Source organism: Rhinolophus sinicus, linkage group LG05 (assembly GCF_036562045.2).
Source record: "Rhinolophus sinicus isolate RSC01 linkage group LG05, ASM3656204v1, whole genome shotgun sequence".
NCBI classification, from domain to species: Eukaryota; Metazoa; Chordata; class Mammalia; order Chiroptera; family Rhinolophidae; genus Rhinolophus; species Rhinolophus sinicus.
The window spans coordinates 112,860,500-112,883,063 of record NC_133755.1 but is presented as its reverse complement, the minus strand read 5'-3'; the positions used below and the strand labels follow the sequence as shown (position 1 = coordinate 112,883,063).

The following is a 22,564-nucleotide window of genomic DNA, read 5'->3' as shown; positions in this document are numbered from 1 at the left end:
TTACACATTTTATCTTTTTAATTTGTATTTATTTCCACATTATAGCTCTTTCTTTTGCTTTCTTAAGCTATGTCTTTTATTGTCTCTCATCCTCTTACATCAGCATTTAATAATTATATGTTAATAGGATTTCTTTTTTGGCCTTATTCTCTAGTTCGGAACTGTCAAATAGAAATATAGATATTATGAGCCACTATTGCAAGCCACGAATGTAAGTTAAAATTTTCTGGTTGTCACATTAAAAAAGGAAAGAAAAACAGTAGAAATTAATCTTTATAATATATTTTACTTGACCCAATATGTCCTAATAATATATCCTAATATGACCCAATAATATCACAATACTATCATTTCAGTATGTAGTGAATATAAAAATTATTAGTGAGATGTTTTACATTTTTTGTACTAAGTCTTTGAAGCTCAGTGTGGTTTTTATGCTCACAGCACATTTCATTTTGGACTGGCCACAGTTCAAGTACTTGATAGCCACATGTGGCTGATGGCAATAGCACAGCTTGGGTGTTAACTACCAACTAAATGGTCTCAGGAGCCTGTGAAGCGCTAACAAAATTTGTGACCAAGGCCTTTCTGGGTACAATGGGCTGGAAACAGAATTTCTTTGAACTATTTCTTTTAAAGGCATTTCAGAATTTTAGCTTGTACTGCTGTTTCCTGCTATATCATTTTAGTTTTAGTTCTAAAGTAGCCATAGTTACTTTTCTTTCCTTTTTGCAGTTCATATTTGTACTCTTGTATCCATATTGTTTTCCAACCAATTTCTATTTACTTATTTACTTATTTTTTTATATGTTGAAAAGCCAATATATTTTTTTGATATTATTTAAAACATCTTGGCATTCACTTTTTGCATTTCTCCTTTTTTATAGTGGTACCACCTTTATCTTGTTGTTTTTCTTCTACTTACTTATACAAGAAACTTAATCTTTCATATTATAGTAGTTTGTCCTATAGAAATAGGGTGAAAATAATTTTTTTTTGTCTTTAGTATTTGTAATTTTTAGCCACAGCATAGACTTTGTTAACCTTGTCACTTGGCCAGTGCTCTATATGATCTAGAATTATAATATACAATACATAACTGGATATTATCAATTCATCAGTGATTTGAGGCCATAAGCTTTAATTATCTTGTCTTTAGGTTAAGAGGCTAATTAACATACATTTCTATAATCCTATGTCAAACTTCAGACTAGAGGAGAATTTACAGATCATTTATTTGAATTCTCTCCTTTTCCGCATGAGAAAATGAGGAGCAGAGAGGCTGAACAATTCAGTCAACTAATGTGGTTACTTAGCAACAAGGCTCAGCTAAGACCAAGGTCTTCTAGTTCTGATTTAGTGCTAGTTTGCCCATACTGTGCATCTTTCTTGCTTGAAAACTGGTCAACCCAGTCAGTTTAATGAGAGAACACATTTTATAATGTGTACAAATAATCCATTACTTGTCTGAAATATTAACTTTTCAACTGGTTATTTTTGGTATCTCACAAACACAAATGAAATGAATATATCACGGCAAAGATCATTACATTTATACTAGCTTTGAATGGAATTTAAATCAATGCCTATTAGATATAGTAAAACCACTCTTTGCACACTGCTGAAATTTTCTACCATTAAGGTGCTATCCTTTTCAGTGTTGTTATCACAAAGATTGTACTAAAGGTCTTACTGGTTCATCAAGATGATATTTTAGTAGTATGTTCTAAGTTTTTATTTACCTTTAACATATTTTGTATACTTACCCAAACTTATTAGACTATTCTCCTCTCACCTGTCCATCCATCCATCCATCCATCCATCCATCTATCTCTGCATAGTTGGTAAATTCTTGGACCTACCTTTCTTTTGGGTGCCATGATGAAAAAAATTGTTTTTTAAATGATGTATCAAAATAGACACTTTAGTTTTAAAATTGCTTGAACAAGTGCATAAAATTAATATGCCAAATTCTGGTTCTGAATGGGCGATATCTGAATGCCATATATTTGTTACTGACGAAGCATCACATAATTTTTTTTTTAATAGAGTAGAGAAACATATACAGATATTAATAGTCAACTATGTAAAAATATTGGTTTCTAAAGTTAGTCTCTCACTCAAATATTTCTTATTCTTTACATTTAACTGATTGTGGCAGAAAACTGCATGCACTGAGTCAGACGATGGGATCAAAGTTTTGTTGCTTATTAGCTGTGTTAACCCCTCTGAATTTCACAGACTGATCTGTGAAACTGGAATAATACGGCCTACTATGCTAGGTTGTTATGGGAAGAAAAAGAGAATTATAAGTGATTTAGGGAACATAAAATGCTGTTTGTGACAACACAATGGCAGTTGTGAATTACTTTTATGTAAAAGAAAAGATTTTCAAAATTGATAAAAATACATTTCGCATTGATTTAAGTCAACAGGGCTCCATACTCATATCTACTTTGTTATCTTTTTTCATGAAACAAACAAAAAATGTATAAATAGAATGATGATCCTCAAAGTCTTTATACGTGATGGATGAAAGTGGCAAAAAAAAAAACGTGGACTGGGCTCTATGTTGTACATATGCTGGTCAGCCATTCTTTCCTTCTTTTGATTCCCAAGTACCACATCTGAGTTTCTATGAACATCTTACAATCCTCTGAAATGTTAAAGACTTTTCCCAACAGTCAATTTTTCAGTTTTTCTGGAATCCTGGTCATTTGGAAATCAACAAGGTGGGCCGCTGCTGCCTTTCAGCAGTTTTAACCTAATGTCTGCTGCTTCAGGTCAATTTCCTTACAAGGTTGGTGGTACTGTTTTTCCATGTACTGATTTTTTTTTTTAAAGCATGCTCAGGCCAGTTGTGTCTGCCTTTGCATTAAATTTGTCCTGAGCCATTTGCTACTGGAACAATATTTTATAATGATATTCTTAATACTTATTGTCCTATTAACATTTGTTGCATGCTTGTTACACTAAGTGATGATGACAGCTAAACCTTGCAATATGGGTACAGACAGCCGAATGTTGAATAATTCAACTATGCATGTAGATTAATAGTCTAATCTCACTGCCTGTGTATGGATAGTAAGAAAATAACCTTCATTACATTACTAGTATATCCAATAAAAAAATAAAAAGCCATCTCCTATAGTTGTAAGCAGCAGTTTATTAATATTAAAGCAAATGTTTGCTTAGTTTGTTTTATTTCCATTAAAACATATTAATATTACATAAGTCTCTAACCCCAGTTAAATTCTATGACTCATGTCTCAAAGCTACTGCTGTGTTTCAATTGACCTCTGTGAAAATCTACAAAGAGATATTAATCTCTCAAAACAGATGTGAAAATTCTGACTCACAAGGAATACTTTCAGACTTAGACACTTAAGAAGAGTATGGCTGAAAGTTTTACTTTATTGACCTGCTTCAGAGTAATAATTTTTAATGCACCGACCATGCACTGACAGTGAGTCAGTACAATGCTGCATGATGAGGCATGAACATTGCAGAGAGAATATCATTATAAAATATTTCTAAAACGTCTTTGTGTAATGACTATTGTACATGGAGGCTTTTGTTCATTGTAGGAAACTAAAAACAAGTCAACATTTCATTGACACATGCATGATGCTGTACAGTTTTTGTATGTAAACTCTTTCTGTACTTTTCGATTATTCCTTTCATTGACTTCTCCAAGTTTTTATGCGCAGTCATGTCTCCAGATCGCTGATCCTTCTTCACTGTTTTCTTTAAGTTCTGTAAATAAATGTCCATAAATATACATTGATGTTGTCTTTTCATAATTAACCATTGTTTTGTAAAGGACCATACTGGCATTTTAATTTAAAATGCCATTTCTAGTATGGAGTATACCTGCTGCAAAGGAAAAGAACAGTGTTGGTTTACGCCTTGCAAACATATAGCAAATTGGTGTAAACAAGCAGAATATTCATTTGATAAACATCTCTTTATTACTGTTCACATATTTCTAAATTATTAACACCTTTATTACTATTTGAGTATTTGTTTATATGAATATGAATATATATTAAGTATATATTTCCTTGTGAAACTACCACAGTGCTAAGTTTCCCATGATTCTTCCTTTTCATTGAAATACATTTTCATTTCTGCCACAGATTGAGATTTATCAAACAAAAACTAGTAGCAAAACTTCAATGCAGAGAATGAACCAAAACCATCATTAGTTCTTTTCCACATTATGGAAAAAAAGTATTATGTTAATGTTCTAAATGAACTTCTATGGTTGTAAGCAGGTTGTGATTTGGCATGCTTATTCAAAATGCACTCAGCATGTATTGAAATTCTTTTAATTGCTATGTGAATTGTTTGCATATGTGGTTATTACATGTGATTTCATTGTACTTGTATGTACTTGTATCAAAATATGTTTCTATTATGCTTGATTTTGCTGGCCATTCTTGGATGACCTAGCAACTCAAGAATCAAAAGTGTTTTGTGCTGTCTTCTGTAATATGTATACTCTCTGATGTTTTGTCATATCTTGTCAGCTTTTAGTTTTATTCTTATCCAACAAGATATTTTTTATATTTGTTGGAAACAAATTTATGCAAAGACAATTTTAGTAAGCTTTGCTCAACATATTATTTATTAATAAAATTGACCATTTCCTGATGTTGGAAAATGTGACTGATACCAATTCTCTTTTTTGCAGTTGATCCACCTTCAGACTTGAATTTTAAAATTGTAGATGAAAATACTGTTCATATGTCATGGGCAAGATCAGTGGATCCAATTGTGGGTTACAGAATAACAGTGGACCCTACGACGGGTAAGTTTGTTTCTAGGAACTTCAAAGATGGTATAATCCACTTTTCTCCCTTCCTTTCATTTCATTATGAGGAAACTGAGATTTTGAAAATCTGAGGGACTTAGTTAATGTCACCAGATATTTGGTGGAGTTAGGTCTCCAGGTTTCCAGCCTAGTACCCACTGTTACATTTTTAGTGTTGAGCTTTATTAACATGGTTTGTTATGCTAAGCTGTTGTTATTTAAAAATGGACTTTTTTTTTTACCTGATCAGAATATTGCTGGTAATCTTTGATTTTATAAAATAGATTTCTTACTTCTTGAACTATGTAATATTTCTGACATGTAAAGTGTCAAGTGATGAAGTTGTTATGTCTTACCCTGTATCCTACATACTTCAGTACTCAGGAAACATTGTTCTGGGATAATGGTGTGCTACCGTGATGAAAGACAAGAATTTACTTTGGCTACGTGGATTCTGTAGATCCCAAGCTAAGAGTCTTTGAAAAACTTGTTTTGGTTGTTCTCAAGAGTCGTCTTTAGTATTCAGGATGTTGCCCAAGTGTGGAGAACTAATCTCTGTTGATTAACTTTTAGTTCTAACATGAAATGGGAAAATAACCATTTTTATTAACACTGGCCAAGTGGTTAATAGGCTGATAGTAGAGATGAATGATGTTAACATAACTTATCATTAGAGCTGTGTTTAAATATTTATGGCCTTTAAAAATTCCAATGATTTTAAATGCTGATTTATCAGGGAATTGGGAAGCTATTTTTAAATATGATACGAGAACTTAAAAAGGGGTCAAGAATTTACTTTTTCAATTTTGAATCTTTTCTCTTCATATATATTTGCAGTCAAGTAATTCATACATTCCAAAGCAGAAAAGCAATTGAAAAAAAGTCCATTCCATTTCCAGGTGTTGGAAATTCCTCATTCATGTACTCCCTAAACTGGCACTGGGACCATTCAACCCAACAGAACTCTGGTGTCTTGCTGTCCTGTCCCATGGGGGCCCTGGGTGGGTGTGCAATGCTCTACATGTAAACCAAGAGCATTGCTCAGAGTTCTATTATATCTGTAAACTTTTTGATTATTCATGTTTTGATGAAAATTTAATATAATTTAAAATCTTAACAGGGGATGGCTGGTTAGCTCAGTTTGTTAGACCGAGGTGCTAATAACACCAAGGTTGCCAGTTTCATCCCCACATTGGCCGTTGTGAGCTGTGCCCTCCTTAAAAAAAAAATCTTAACAGGCACTTAGTCCTTAGGAACAACTGTGTTTCCTGGTTGACTTGAGATTTAGCACAATCTGCCAGGAAGTATATAATTGTTAATATAGAAGTAAACATTCTGTCCATTGTACCTTGAAATGTTTCCTACCTAGTTAAGTGAGCATGGTTACCCATTAAAGTGTGCACCCATCTGAGTATGGAGGATGCATTGCTTCTGCACCAATTGTTTCCCAGTAGAGGTAATTGTAGCCTATGGGGTTTATTTTCCTGGAGCTGCTTTTCATCCCTTTTCTTTTTCTTTGTTCTCCTTTAATACCTAATTTTAAATTAAATCATTTTCTGTTTTATGTCTCATTTATAAAACAAAAAATTTTTTTTGACCTACCATTAAGTCTTTAAAAGCAATAAGAGATTTTTGGTTTGACAATCCGGTATTTGATTTATTTATTTATTTAAAATTAGAGTTGACATTCAATATTATTTTATATTAATTTAAGGTGTACAACTTAGTGGTTAGACATTTATGTAATTTAAGAAATGATTCCTCCTGATTAGTCTAGTACCCATCTGGCACTATACATAGTTATTACAATATTTTTGACTATATTCCTTTTGCTGTACTTTCTGGCATATCTTTAATCTAGAAGAATCCTTGAGTCCTCGAACAACTATTGAATGTGATTGTGACAAGCAAAGGCATCGCCAGTCCATTTACTGAATTTTTAGACTTCAGAGTTTTGGTTTTGAAGGACAGTAAAACAATGTTTGTGGACGTTCTGAAAAATAATGTATATTGAAGTTCCTAGATTTTGAATGTATCTGGGAATTACATTATATTATGTTATATGTCAAAATATTTTATTGCACTCATATTTTCCTTTTCATATTTCCAGATGGGCCCACTAAAGAATTTACTCTTGCAGCTAGTACCACTGAAACTTTATTATCAGACCTCACACCTGAAATAGAATATGTGGTGACAATCACTTCATATGATGAAGTAGAAGAAAGTGTACCAGTTATAGGCCAACTAACAAGTAAGCACACATATAAAGTACTTTTGTTCTTTTTATTTTTGCAGATGATTCTTCCAACCTTCAGACTTAATCTGTTATTACGCAGGGTTAGTTTGTATCAGTATTAACTGTTCTTTTTAGAATAGTCATTTTTATGATCCTAGTTATTAGTGGATGTGAATAATTCATTCCTGATTTATAGCCCTGATCTCTGGAAGCAGCATGAATATTATGAATGAAAACTATTAAAAACATTAAACTTTGCTAGGCAACAATGTTAATGTCTTTTTGAAATGTATGTAAAATCTCACTGAAAAGAATTTATTTGCAAGGAAATGCTTATTTGGCTGTATTCTGTGATCATGCATTTGGAAAACAGTGGTGAAAGACAATATATTTGTTTTCTTTTAAGGAAGTATTTGTAAAGGTTCATGTCCTTTTGTAGTAATCAGGTTTTGACTTCAGTTCAAACAGGTGGTCCAACACAGCCAGGGGAGAAGAAACCTGAAAAACCAGAGATACAAAGTCAGTATTCCTTTAATATTTTTCTTAGATTTGTAGAAGTCATAAATGTAATACGAAGATGTTCTAATTATATACATAGTTTGATCTTATTCCCACATTATTTCCTATAAGCTTTATCGAAAAGAAGTATAGACAATATAATTGTAATGTATGACTTAGCAGTTATAATACCTGTGTTCTGACATGCTAACCAATTTTTCACTTTATTTACTAAATATTCTATTTACTAGGAGTGTTTTGAATCTGTGTGTGTCCACATTTTCATGCAGTATTTTGACAGTTGGTTAAAAACAAACCTCATCACTGGATTTAACTCATACCTCAAAGACAAACTGATAGAAATAGGTGGTAGCGTAGGGATATAGGAGAAAGCTAACGCTGGGACACAGGGAGATGCTCTTATAGTGTTTTAAGCAATTCAATTATCATAAAAATACATTTGCAGGTCTGTGTATATGTTATGCTCATATCTAGCATATTTACATGGCCTTAGTTGATGGCAGTTGTAGCCTTTTTCATTCTCTGTAAGACATCACTGGTATGTTGATACATTTGTAATCAAATGAAAGCAATTTTATTTAGTCTACGTTTTGCAGTTTCTCGCCTCCTTTTGTCTTATACTGCATTGTCTGATTTAGTGGAATGGACCCTTAAAGGGTTTCTTGGGCTTCTAATTTTGCCACCTTGTAAAAGTTAGATTTATGACCCAGGATGACAATAAAAAGATCATGAACACAAAGTCTCCTTTATCTGGAATTTTTCTCTCCAGATCACTGTTTCTCATTCTTTCTGATGTCTAATAAACTGAAATGAAGTTTATAGCATGCAGTTATAATGCTAACATTTTCCCTGAACCATCAATATTTATTCTAGATCAAAGCATTATGCCAAATATTGACTTTTCAATAGACTTAAATTGGCCCATTAAACAGTGTGCAAAATTATTTAGGCATGCAACTTGTATTTTGCTTGCAAAATTTTCCAGGACCCTTTCCTCCTCTTCCTAGCCAAATACTTCTTTTATTATCCACTAACTGACTGCAAGGACAAAAACATCTTTAGAAAATACACTCAGTGTTGCTTTATGAATACAGATTTTCATGAAAACCAACCTGTTGCCCCAAACACAGAGTGAAAGGAAAATATTATATAGTTATAAAAGCGAGTCATTGCATTTTAGTAATTTAAGGAAACCATGTCTATTTTTACTTTTGAATTAAAATGTCTTTCCCCCTCTTTGTTTCGTAAAAGGAGGTTTTAGTTATCAAATATAAATACATTGGTAATTAGGACAACAAGATATTCTGGCTATTTTGCATCATACTTATGCTTGTTTTTACTTCTGTTAGAGTTCATTAACCTTCTAGACTAATCCAGTGCAACCTTATACTGTAAAATGCAGGAGAATGTTAAAAGATTTGTTCATTTCTTCCACTCAACTGCATTTGCTTGAACAGTACAGTGATTGTTTTGTGTTTATTTACTGCTAAATACCAAGGAATAAAAACACTTTGCTTACATTTCTTTTTTATGCTTGCCAGATGTTTTATATAATTTTTACTCGGAAAAAGAGTAAGAATGTAGTTTATAAAAATAGGTTGATAGGATAAATACTTGGGACACATGATCTTGAAGATTTGGTCATCTATCTCTTCTTGCATAATGTTTTATGTGGCAATTTAAAGACATAGTTCCATAAATATGTTTTCATGAAGGCACTGAAAATCTTCTAATACAATTTTACATTCTTTTGTTCATGCCTGTTGTGGGTGAAGAACAGTATGAATATGTTTTAATGAACAAAATGATTTAAAGAGCCAACCTGTTTGCAGTGTTAATTTGTATTCCTCAATGGTGGAGATTTAATAATGCATCATTTAAAAATGTATTTCAGAATGCTCTGTCAGTGCCTGGACTGATTTAGTGTTCCTCGTGGATGGCTCATGGAGTGTGGGAAGAAATAATTTCAAGTACATTTTAGACTTTATTGCTGCTCTTGTGTCTGCTTTTGATGTCGGGGAAGAGAAGACAAGGGTTGGAGTCGTTCAGTACAGCTCTGACACCAGGACTGAATTTAACTTAAACCAGTACTTCCAGAGGGATGAGCTTCTTGCTGCAATTAAAAAAATCCCATACAAAGGTGGCAACACAATGACAGGTATGTTTTACAACTTTTGTTATTGTTTTAAATAAATGAAATACCTGTTTGGGAAAGAAATTAAGCATTGCACAATTATCCTATGTTAAATAATTTTGAAATTAATCACATAGTCTTTGACTTTGGCGAAACTGTGGAGTGTGGAGTGAATGAATATAGTTGTTTCTTTTCTCTTCAGGGGATGCTATTGATTACTTAATTAAGAATACCTTCACGGAATCTGCTGGAGCAAGGGTTGGTTTTCCTAAAGTGGCAATTATTATTACCGATGGCAAATCTCAGGATGAAGTGGAAATTCCAGCGAGAGAGCTTCGTGGTATTGGAGTTGAAGTTTTCTCTTTGGGTAGGTCAGATTTGGTTGTTTTCATTTTAGGACTTTTCAATACTTAACGTTTAGGAAGATGAAGGGTTGGGTCCTCAGGGAAGGCCACTATTAGAAGTGTTATTGCAATTTACATGTCACATCAAGCCAAATCATCTTTGAGTAAAAATTCAGCTTCTCTAGTCTCATGAAACTCCCTTAGTAATACATTAAATGAGGTCGTATTCACGTTCTTTGCCAGCCCTCTACTTTTCTAAGAGTGCTGGGCCAATGATTCTAATAAAGATTCTCCTTGTATTATCATTAAGTGTTTTTTATGTGTTTCCTATATTATGTAATCCTTGAAGAATTCAGAGGGCTCCAGCTCATTCAAGACTCTGGAAGAAAAAAGTATTATCTTTACAGATAGCAGGGACAAATGATGGCATAGTTGTGATGAGGGCTCACTCTGTTTTACTAACCATGTGTTTTCCTCTCTGGCTGGCCACTTTATGTGAAATTATAAAATGCTTCTGTCATTTGAACAGTTGTACATTCGTTATGAAGCAAAGCAATTCTGGTTTATGACTGAATAAGGATTTGAAACTGTCTTCACTTGTGAATGACTGAGAAAACAAAGAACTTACCCAATTTAGCATGTTTCCCTTTTCATTATCTGCTTTTTTATTTTGTTTTTAAGGCATTAAAGCTGCAGATGCAAAAGAACTCAAACAAATTGCCTCCACACCTTCACTAAACCATGTTTTCAATGTAGCCAACTTTGATGCAATTGTGGATATTCAGAATGAGATCATCTCCCAGGTGTGCTCAGGTGTTGATGAACAACTTGGTGAATTGGTTAGTGGAGAAGAAGGTGAGTGGACTGTTGAGTGTTCCATGTGTTAGCCTTTTCCATTATTTGATAGCATTATAACTTCATAGGTGTCCTAAGAGTAGACACATTTACTCAACCATATACTCTAGTGATTCTTTAACTGTATACTCTACTTGTATTATTTTTTAGTGACAAAGCTTGTTGATATCATTTGTACAGTTTTTCCCCCTTATTTAATAATAAGATACTTATATCATTGTAAAGTTCTTAAAAATCTTTTTTGGACAAGTTTCACTTGCTCTTTTTCTCAAAGACCATTTTGTGCATGTTGAGTGTTTGTCCATAATCATGCCTTTTTCTGGCTGTGTCTTGCTTTAATTATCTTACACTCTGATTTAAACATTGACAGCCTTGAAAGACATTTATTTTAGCAACTTAAACTAATAACAACACTTTCTATTAAATGGTGAAGAAAAAGGGTTTTCTATCATCATACTCTGTATAATGTTTTCAAAGCGATCCTGCCACATCTGGAAAATTTTCCAATTTTTATCAGTTATTGTTTCTAAATACATGGTAGAGAGAAAAGACATTTCAGGAGACATTTATTTCATGAGCATCCTTTTGGGCATTAAAAAGTCACAATTTCCATGATTGTTCTCTTCTTAGCCTGAGAATTGATAGGTGATTAAAGATTACATCTTCAATCACATATGTGATTCTTTAATCTCCAAACCTCAAGTATTTTGGCAGTGTTCATTGGCCCTAATTCTGTTTCAGAACTCCTTCTTACTTCATGGGCTCCAAATCTTTTTCTTGGCTTTACTGCCTAATGTAGGATTTTTTGATTGGTATTACTACAAAACCCACCCCATCCCACTTTTCTCTAGTTAACCTTTCTTTATTCAGTATTTTACTGTTATTTTTTATTTTTTAAAAAGATTTTCATTAAAAAATATAGCTAACATACAATGTTATACCAGTTTCAGGTGTACACCATAGTTGCTCAACATTTATATACCTAAAGAAGTGATCACCATAAGTCCAGCAACCACGTGACACCTACCACACTATCACACTATTATTGCCTATATTCCCTGTGCTGTACATTACATCCCCATGACTTATTTGTTTTATACCTGGAAATTTGAACCTCTTATTTTCCTTCACCTTCCCCCACCCCCCTTTTAAAATTTTTCAATTACAGTTAACATTCAATATTATTTTATGTTAATTTCAGGTGTACAGCATAGTGGTTAGATATTTGTATAATTTAAGCAGTGATCCCCCTGGCACTATACATAATTATTACCATATTATTGACTATATTCACTATGCTTTACTTTACATCCCTGTGACTATTTTGTAACTACCAACTTGTACTTCTCAATCCCTTCAACTTTTTCACCCCGTCCCCTAACCCCCTCCCAACAATCACCCTAACAAATCTAGCACCCATGTGACATCATACATAGTTATTATAATAGTATTGACTATATTCCTTATGCTATACACTGTATCCTATGACTACCCTATGACTACTTTGTAACAACCAATTTGTACTTCTTAATCCCTTCCCCTTTTTTACCCTCTCTCTCAATCTCCCTCCCATCTGGCAAACATCAAAATGTTCTCTGTATGTATAAGTGTCTTTCTGTTTTGTTTGTTTGTTTATTTTGATCTTTAGAGTCCACATATAAGCCAGATCACATTGCATCTGTCTTTCACTGTTTAATATACTCCACTAAGCATAATACTCTCTATTTCCTAGAGTACTTTGTTTAGTGGAGTATATTGTGTCTAGAGTATTGTGCCATATTGTGCCATGCTGCCACAGATGTCAAGAGCCCATTCCCTTCCCTGGCTGAGCAATATTCTATTGTATACATGTACCACCTCCTCTTTATCCATTCTTCTATCGACAGACACCCAGGCTGCCTCAGCATCTTGACCATTGTAAACAATGCTGCAATGAAAATATGGATGCACACATCCCTTCGAAGTGGTGTTTTGGGTTCTTTGGATAAATATCCAGTAGTGGGATTACTGGGTCCTTCTTTGTCTCTTGTTTTAAAGTCTATTATGTCTGATATAAGTATTGTTACCCCAGCTTTTTTTTTTTTCCATTTCCATTCTCATGAAATAACTTTTTCCATCCCTTTACTTTCAGTCTGTGTGTGTCTTTCAATCTGAAATGAGTTTCCTGTAGGCAACATATGTAAGGGTTTTGCTTTCTTATCAATTCAGCCACCCTATGTTTTGATTGGAGCATTCAATCCATTTATATTTAAAGTAATTATTGATAGGTATGCAGTTATTGCCATTTTATTTTTCATATTTTTAATTTTTTTTTCTGTCTTAAAGAAGTCCCTCTAACATTCCTTTGTAACATTGGTTTTGTGGTTATTAACTACTTTAACTATTTCTTGTCTGAGAAGCTCTTTACCTGCGCAATTCTAAATGATAGCTTTGCAGGGTAGAGTACCCTTGGTTATAGGGCTTTGCTTTTCATCACTTTGAATATTTCATGCCAATCCTTTCTGGCCTGCAAAGTTCCTGTTGAGAAATCAGCTAAGGATCTTATGGGAGGTTTACAAGTTGGCTTTTTCTTGCTGATTTTAGGATTATCTCTTTGTCTTTAACTTTTTCCATTTTAATTATAATGTGTCTTGGTGTGGGACTCTTCCTGTTCAGTTTGGGTTCATCCTGTTTGGGACTCTCTGAACTTCCTGGGCTTGTATGTCTATTTCTTTCACCAAGTTAGGTAAGTTTTCAGTCACTATTTCTTCAAATAGGTTCTCAATCCCTTGCTTTCTGTTTTCTCTTTCGGGTACCCATATGATGCGAATGTTGTCACATTTGATGTTGTCCCAGAGATCTCTTAAACTATCCTCATATTTTTGGATTCTTTTTTCCTTTTGCTGTTCTGATTGAGTGTTTTCTGTTATGTTGTCTTCCAAATCACTGATTTGATCCTCTGCTTCATCTAGTCTGCTGGTGATTCCTTCTAGTGCATTTATTTCTGTTATTGTATCCTTCACTTCTGACTTGTCCTTTGTTATGTTTTCTATGTCTTTTTTTGTTAAAGTTCTCACTAAGTTCCTTGAGCATCCTTATAACCATTGTTTTGAACTCTGTCTCTGGTAGGTTGCTTGCCTCCATTTCATTTAGTTCTTTTTCTAGAGTTTCCTCCTGTTCTTTCATTTAGGATATATTTCTTTGTTTCCTCATTTTGGCCGCCTTTATTTTGTTTGTTTGTTTCTGGGTTACGTCTCCCAGTCTTGCTAGGTGGCCTTATGTAGTAGGTGCCCATGGAGCCCATTCTCCTTGGTCACCTGCACTGGGTGCTCCAAGAGTGTCCCTTGTGTGGGTTGTGTGTGCCCTCCTGTTATACTTGAACCTTGATTGCTATTGGCACATCAGGGGGTGGGATTGACCCTCAGGCTGACTGGCTGTGGGGTTTAGCCACATGCACTGTTTATGGGCTGCGGTGCAGGGGGCTTTACTTATGGAGTGGGATTTGCCCCAGTGGGCTCTGGTGCCTCCAGAGACCACCCTCTGTGTATGCCACTAGTGGGGCTAATTGGGTGGTGCTCTGCTCTGGTTTGAAACCAACCTCCAAGTTTGTTGGTTCTGGGACCTCTTGGGAAGGGCTCCAGTACAGGTCCAGGTCAGTCACTGCCTGTGACTGGCCGAGTAGTACCTCATCAGATCTACAAAGCAATCCATGGTTGGTCATTGCCTGTGCTGGTCCTGGAGACACATGGGAGAGGCCATGTTGTCAATCAAGGATGGCTGTCACCAGTACCGGGTTTGGGATAGCTCCAGTAGCTCCACAAAAAGCCTGGACACTCCAAGGCCTGCTGTCAGCTGCAAGCTGCCAGGTCCCATAAGGTTCAGCTGCAGATAAAACCTCCTGTTGTAAGGAGTTGGGTGTGTGTGTGTGGGGGGTCTCAGTGAGTCACCAGGGTGGAGCAAGTGGAGCTCACCAGAAAAATTCAGATTCAGATTGTCCATGGGTGTAGGGAGGGTTCAACATGGGAAAGATTGCGCCCGCCTGCTGGCTGCATGGGAGGAGGACTTTCATGGGAGAAGGACCCCACACAGGGAAAATGGCAACTGTCCCTCCAGTCATCTTACTGAAGCCACAGAACTCAGTTTTTCCCCGTATGTCTCTGACACCCCTCGAGTCACTGTCCCTCTGCTGCAGCCCTGTGTTAGTGAGTCTGTGTGGGTGCTTTAAGAGGATGTCTGGGTTTCTTGCAGCCTTCTGTCCCACCCCAATGGTCTGAATCTCCACTGTTTCTAACAGCCAGATGTTGTGGGGGCTCCTCTTCCCAGTACCAGTACTCCTGGCTAGGGAGCCTGGTGTAAGGCTGGGGTCCCTTGCTCCTCTGTGAGAAACATCTGTGGCCAAGATATCCCTCCCAATTTCCATCCACCAAGATGAGGTTTGTGGCCAGCCCCTTTCACGTCTCTGCCCCTCCTACCAGTCTTGACATGGCTTCTTCTTTATATCCTTAGCTATAAAACTTCTGTTCAGGTAGACTTCAGATGGTTCTCCAGATTGGTTGTTTTATAATTTAGTTGTAATTTTAATGTATTCATGGGATGAGGCAAGCACAGCATTTATCTACTCTGCCATCTTGGATCTACTCAGTCTTTTAAAGCATTCAAATTCTTTATCTACACTGGGATGTGTGTACAACAGATACTAAACTTTTGTGCTGCCACTGTTTGAACATTTGGAGTTTGGGGCATGGGGATGCTTTGCAGGTATTGACACTGTTCTTCACAGCGTTCTCTCTTTTGCTGGCTTTTGCCTACAACTTCTGTTCCCTGTACTATTTCCAAATCACTGAAAAGGTTTGGCTGAGCATCCAGCTGGCACATCCATTGCTTCCCTCCCACTACTTCTTTAGACATCATTGTTATGTGCTACATCTGATTGCTTCTCTGAGGGGATGATGAGGAAACCTGTACTTATTTTATCACCCACTTCTTGCAGGCTGACATAAAAAAATAGAACTATATCTTCTGGGAAATTGATTCCATTGACAAATGTAAAATTTTGAAGATTTTTTCTGAAATATCTTAAAATTGTTTTCTGTTAAGTACATGGTTATATTCTACATTGAATAAAGATAGACTATTTTTAGATTTCAATATTTGCTCATTGTAAATCATTGTTTCACCTCTCTTTGGTGGCATTATGAACATTGTTGAACTCTTTTTTTCTTACCTTGAAATAAGTGGGAATAAAATGATTTAAAATTAGAAAAAAACCTGTCATTTTGGAATTACTGAATTCTTTAGCCTTCTTGGCATATTAAAAAGTGTCTTTTAAATATTGTATTTTTATTCTTGTAGTATTATTAAAAGAGAAAAAGTTTCTAAAGAATTGAGTAACTCAATGATTTGACAAATATTTATCAAGTGCCTACTTTAGTACCTGAGAATAAAGGCAATGAGTAAAATACTAAAACCAGAATGGAAATCTTGGTCCCAGAGAAGAATTAGGCCTCAGATGTCCTATTACTCATATCTTCCAAGGACTTTCTTTTTTCCTACACGTCTCAGCTCCCTAAAGGAAAATTTGGCACTTAGTTTCTTTTTGTTTCATGGGTACACGTCGAAGTGGAAGATTAGGGTTTGACAACTCTCTGATGAATTCATTATTAATTTGAATAAAGAGAATTGAAGGTCCAAACCTAAAAACCTCATTACTAGGGTTGCATCTTGTTGTTTTAAATCACTGTTCTGCTTGTTACTTTTCAGTTATTGAACCTCCTTCAAATTTGATTGCCACGGAAGTTTCATCAAAATACATTAAGTTAAGTTGGACTCCATCTCCTAGCCCGGTGACTGGCTATAAAGTCCTCCTTACACCAATGACCACCGGCAGCCGACAGCATGCTCTGAGTGTGGGGCCTCAGACGACCACACTCAGTGTTCGTGACCTCTCAGCAGACACAGAATACCAGATCAGTATTTTTGCCATGAAGGGATTGACATCCAGTGAACCTGTTTCAATAATGGAGAAGACTCAGCCAATGAAAGTTCAAGTGGGTAAGTTAATAGGTGTATCATTGGGTTTGGAATATGTGAAGGTCCATTTTATAGTATGTGTTACTGGTTCAGATTTAGTTTTAAACAAAATATTTGCAATAGTTTTCTTTAAAGAAGCATGCTTCCTAAGAAAACCAAATAGCTATATTTCAATGATGAATGTATAGTTGTTGAATCTTAATGGGCCTTCTTTCTTTTTACAGAATGCTCACGTGGTGTGGATATAAAAGCTGATATTGTGTTTTTGGTTGATGGTTCCTATAGCATCGGGATTGCCAACTTTGTTAAAGTGAGAGCCTTTTTGGAAGTTCTCATAAAAAGTTTTGAGATTTCACCAAATAGGGTACAGATAAGTCTTGTTCAGTACAGCCGGGATCCTCATACTGAATTCACTTTGGAAAAATTCACCAAAGTTGAAGATATAATTGAAGCAATAAACACCTTCCCCTACAGAGGAGGATCTACAAACACTGGAAAAGCAATGACTTATGTCAGAGAGAAAATATTTGTGCCTAGCAAGGGCTCAAGAAGCAATGTCCCAAAGGTCATGATTCTTATCACTGATGGGAAATCTTCAGATGCTTTCAGAGATCCTGCTATAAAACTCAGGAATTCAGATGTTGAAATCTTTGCAGTTGGTGTGAAAGATGCTGTTCGCTCAGAATTAGAAGCCATTGCCTCTCCTCCTGCTGAAACCCATGTGTTTACAGTGGAAGATTTTGATGCTTTTCAGAGGATATCTTTTGAACTCACACAGTCCATCTGCCTTAGAATTGAGCAAGAATTGGCAGCTATAAAGAAAAAAGGTTAGTAGTCTTTGTAGAGTAAAAGTTATCTCTTCACAAACAAAGAATTTCTAGTTCTAAAATTGTGGCTAGTATGTTTCTTCAGTTCTTTTTATATATAGGAAAAAGTAACTTTCCTATGTTATTGAAAGCTATGAAACTTAGATTATTTAGCTCTGAGATAAAACTTTCTCCTAGACATTTTTGCTTTACAGCGTCATGAGCTGTTTCTGATATGAGATCTTCAAGCAGGGCTAGGAACCAGCTTTATCACACTTATTTGTCATATGCAACTGTGCAACCATTAATGGAGTGCTTACTGTGTGCTGGATGCTGAGCCAGGTCCTTTGAATCAAAGGCAACTAGAACATAATCCTGGACCTTTGAATTCTCTTATGTATTCCCTTTCCGGGATCATTTTTGGGCATCATTCCTTACATCTGGAATTCCTTATCCTTCTTTTTATTTTGATTTTATTTGTCCAAATTCTTTTTTTCAACATTCAGTTACACATCTCATCTTTTTCATCAAGACTTTTTTATTATTCTGGTGCTATAACACTTACCACTTTCAGTCATTTGGCATTCATATATACTGCTTTGTTTTGTTAATAACTTCATACTATCTTGTCTCTTCAATTCCATTGTATGTCCCCTGAGGACCAGCTGTATGCCTTAAACATTGTCTCTTCCTATGTCTTAGTTTAATACATATTCTTTGGTTAGGAAAAATTCCTTAATTATTACTTTGAAATACCTGTCTACCACCAAAGATTAATATCCGATTGTTGGGGATGAATGGGAACATTTTGATAGTTCATTTTAGGTCTGTTACTATTTAAAATTCCAGTTGTAGGCAGGACCATTCCATTACTACTTTGTCTTAAGAAGCTCAAAATTCAAATTCAATTTTAGTTAGGCACTTAAACAACATAACTTAGTATTATGAATGGTCAAGACAAATGATCAGGACCTCCTTGTAGGGCTGTAATTGAGAGGCCGTCTCTCAATGGTCATGTGCGGAATATTTACTCAGTACATTGGTCTCGATGACCACTCTCCCAAATGACTGTAAGTCATTTCAGAAACATGTAGTCATTCAGTCTATTTTTGCTTTACAGATCTAAAAATTTAAACTATGTCCTTCTTTTTTTTCAAATAGCATATGTGCCTCCAAGCGATCTTAGTTTTTCTGAGGTGACTTCTTACAGTTTCAAAACCAACTGGTCACCCGCTGGAGAAAATGTTTTTTCCTACCACATCACCTATAAGGAAGCTACTGGGGATGATGAGGTCACAGTGGTGGAGCCAGCGTCCAGCACCAGTGTCATTCTCAACAACCTGAAGCCAGAGACCCTGTACTTGGTCAATGTGACTGCGGAGTACGAGGACGGCTTCAGCATTCCTGTAGCTGGAGAGGAGACCACTGAAGAAGGTGTGATGAGGTTTCTGCCACCGTTTTCCCAAAACTAGCAATTTATTGTAGAACAAAGTTGCCATTTAGTTTATCCATGTTCAGTATGTGTCAGAATATCCTTTCTTCTTACTGTTGAATGATATTTCATTGTATGTATATTACATGCTGTGTTTATCCATTCACTCGTGGATGGATACTTGGGTTGCTTCCACCCTTTTGCTATTGTAAATAATGGGTGTACACATTTTGCCAAATGTTTTAAGCAGTATTTGTTTAGATGTATTCTCTTTTCTGGACAGAGTAGAATACTTTCTGATCCATTTCACTACATTTGACATGAACCTGGTTAGGAGGACTAAGACCCGGCAGTTATTCTTTAAGATAAATATAGTGAATATTATGAGATGTCAACGGTTCTTTGTTTTTACTGGGGATAAGAGAAGAGGCTGAAACAGCACTGAGAAATTCAAGATAACTACAAGAAATATTTACTGACAGGGAAGGTACATATTGGCATACCTTGCTGATAAAGGCTTTTTTCTCTGAAATACTTTTTTAAATAAGATTGATTTTTCCTTTTATGCATGGTTTAGGTATATTTTTACCCGAAGATCAGAAAATAAACTAAATGGCCTAAGGTGTCTTCATCTTATGATTTTTGTGATTGTATAACCTAGAAGTCTATCTTTAGGTATTTCTCATTTTCTGATAACTTCTCTGTAATGCCTACATTGCTGCTTCATGAGCCTGGCCCTTTTGCTTCAGCATTTTGGGATGGGGGTGGGAATATGTCTCAAGAAGAAATTTAAGTCTGAAGGGTTTTTTGGGTAGAGGTAACTACATTCATATACACTCTGGTTTTTGGTTATTGAGCTACCATGATAGAATTTGGTAATATCTTTCCAATTCGATTTGTCTGTAGTGAAATCTGGGATTTAATTTTCTTTAATCAATAAGGAAGTTTCTGATTCAATACCTTTATTAAACTAGCAATTATAGCGCTCCTGCCATGTGTCAGGTACTAAGACAATTGTTTTCCATGAATTATCTCATTTAACCACTTCAATGATCCCTTAAGTAGTCACAGTTTTACCGCAGGATAATCTGAGGCTCCAAATTACACATTTATTAAGTTTCAGAGCCAGTATTCAAACCCGTCAGTTTTTTTTGCCTCATTTGTTTTGACTAATTTAGTCTTTCATTATCATATAAAATGAATCATGGGTGCAAGTCTGCCCACTACCATTTCTTTCTTTCCTTGAGAGATATAATTGCTTTCTCCCTGGAGTGATCTATTGATGAGTTGGATATTTAGGTAAACTTTTAATTGTATGTGAGGGGCATGCAGGCATATTGCAGTGCAATCTACCCCAGTAGATTGAAAAGATAATAACCTTTAGTTCATTTTCTGAATGTGTTGTCCCTATGGACAAATTTCCTATTAAACAAATAGGTCATTTAAACATGTTTACTAACCACGAAGCCAAATGATATTCTCATTTGGATTTAATCAAAATTTTATTTAAGACTCACATGAGTCTATGGGTGTTACCCACATTGCAATTTAGCCTCAAGATTTAGACCTCACTTGCATTCATTAATTACCTATAATGTGTTTGGTCCAACACATGTATGGCCTAATTATCTCCAACTCAAATGACTACATAGATAAAAAGTTAGTTGTGGGACTGACTGGATAAGACAGTTCATTCAAGAGGGTAAATATGGTAGACCTGGGTGTTAGGTATTATTTTCTTACTTTCCTGAAAAAAATCTAGTAAGAGTGAAAGCCTTGGTTACTTATATTTGAAGAATCAAGTTGTTTTTATTCTTGAATTTTATATCAATATGAATTAACCATTTGATAGAGTATTTATGATTCTAAAAGTTTACTGTTACATACTTATTTACTCAATTAAAAACTATCAATACTTAATCTCTTTCTGGATATTTTACTGTTTGCTGTTTTAGAATCTGGTTAATGTCTGGCTAAATGAATGCAGTAACCAGGATGTTTGTCAAAAAACTGCATGGGTTTATTTAGAGAAATGCTATAATTTAGTGATCAAAATCTAGTTTTGTGTTTGTCATATAAAATCAACTTTTTTTTTTTTTTAATTTTAGTAAAAGGAGCACCTCGAAACCTAAAAGTGACAGATGAGACTACAGATAGCTTTAAAATTACCTGGACTCAAGCTCCAGGGAGAGTTTTAAGGTACCGCATTATATATAGACCAGTTGCTGGTGGAGAAAGCAAAGAAGTTACTACTCCAGCCAATCAGAGGAGGAGAACGTTGGAGAACCTGACTCCAGACACAAAATATGAAGTCTCTGTAATTCCTGAATATTTCTCAGGACCTGGCTCTCCGTTGACTGGAAATGCAGCCACTGAGGAAGGTAGCAGAAATATGCTGATCATATGGCAACAACCAAAATCTTAGACTGTAAGGGAGACTTTGGACAACTATCCAGATACTACAAGCCGTGAGACATTTGGTCTCAATTATCTGAGTCATTTTAGACTGTAGTCCTTTCAGACTTGAGTTACTCAAATTTTTGACTTGCTTATGACAGCATTTATTTGTGTCAATAGAACCTGAATGCTATGGTTTGGTCTAAATATTCTTTTAAAAATAATGTTATTAAATATTCTAATATAAATTTAAGGATACCTAGGGATTAAAAAATCAAATTACTCTGCACCATTGAAACAGATTATATATTACTTCTTCAGGAAGATTTTAAAATATTAGCCTGTTTTTAATTTAAATGGTTTGGTTAGGCTCCTAGGATAGATTCTGATATTTGTGACAAATTATTATTTAATATGTTATTCATTGAGAAAATTAAGATATTCATATCTTTCATTTTATTCCCTATTTTCAAAGTTTTAAAAAATATAACAATAATAGCAGCATATTAGCAATAATGAACAGTTATTGAGCACCTATTTGTTTCATGTTCTGTGCAAAGAGCTTTTCATATAGTGTCTCATTTAATCCCTGCATAGAGTCTATGCAGTTATTATTATTCCATTTAACAAAGAAATTGAGGGTAAGCAAACTACATAACAACTCAGACACATGTTGCTAATGAATGGTGAACCTGTTTGTGGACTTTGTTGTCCTTGTGCATTCATAAGAAATGCTCATTTTAGCTGAGCCTGCATCACTACTTCCCTCTCGCTGTAGTCTAGCTAATTAGACTTTCCTACACAGACCCTTCCTGTTTTCACCTGCTTTCTTTCTGCTCGCTTCCCATTGGGAAGTCACTACTTCCCTTTTTTTCTTTCTCTTTGGGGATCTAGGGTTCTTTGTGCTGGGCACCAAAAAAGACCCAGTAACGCTTCATCTTTCTGTTTTCTGGAGTAAACGTGGCTGGCTGTTACGTGCCCAGTGGAGAGCGTCGTAGGGTTGGCTGCCTTGA

The 22,564-nt window shown here is 35.3% G+C and overlaps 1 protein-coding gene across 4 annotated transcripts in view; it reads left to right on the top strand.

Moving 5' to 3' along the window:
- COL12A1 (collagen type XII alpha 1 chain) overlaps positions 1-22,564 on the top strand; it is a 113,497-nt gene that overhangs the window by 5,381 nt on the left and 85,552 nt on the right. For 2 of the 4 annotated variants that reach the window (XM_074333209.1, XM_074333207.1), the window contains exons 3-12: positions 4,697-4,813; positions 6,927-7,070; positions 7,515-7,574; positions 9,469-9,732; positions 9,911-10,075; positions 10,734-10,907; positions 16,647-16,937; positions 17,141-17,743; positions 18,884-19,156; positions 21,263-21,535. The exons of 1 other annotated variant lie outside the window; for it this stretch is intronic. In XM_074333209.1, the coding sequence (XP_074189310.1) occupies positions 4,697-4,813; positions 6,927-7,070; positions 7,515-7,574; positions 9,469-9,732; positions 9,911-10,075; positions 10,734-10,907; positions 16,647-16,937; positions 17,141-17,743; positions 18,884-19,156; positions 21,263-21,535 (2,364 nt within the window). Of the gene's footprint in view, positions 1-889; positions 2,801-4,696; positions 4,814-6,926; positions 7,071-7,514; positions 7,575-9,468; positions 9,733-9,910; positions 10,076-10,733; positions 10,908-16,646; positions 16,938-17,140; positions 17,744-18,883; positions 19,157-21,262; positions 21,536-22,564 lie in introns of those variants that run through there. One more of the 4 variants, XM_074333208.1, reaches the window with a different exon arrangement.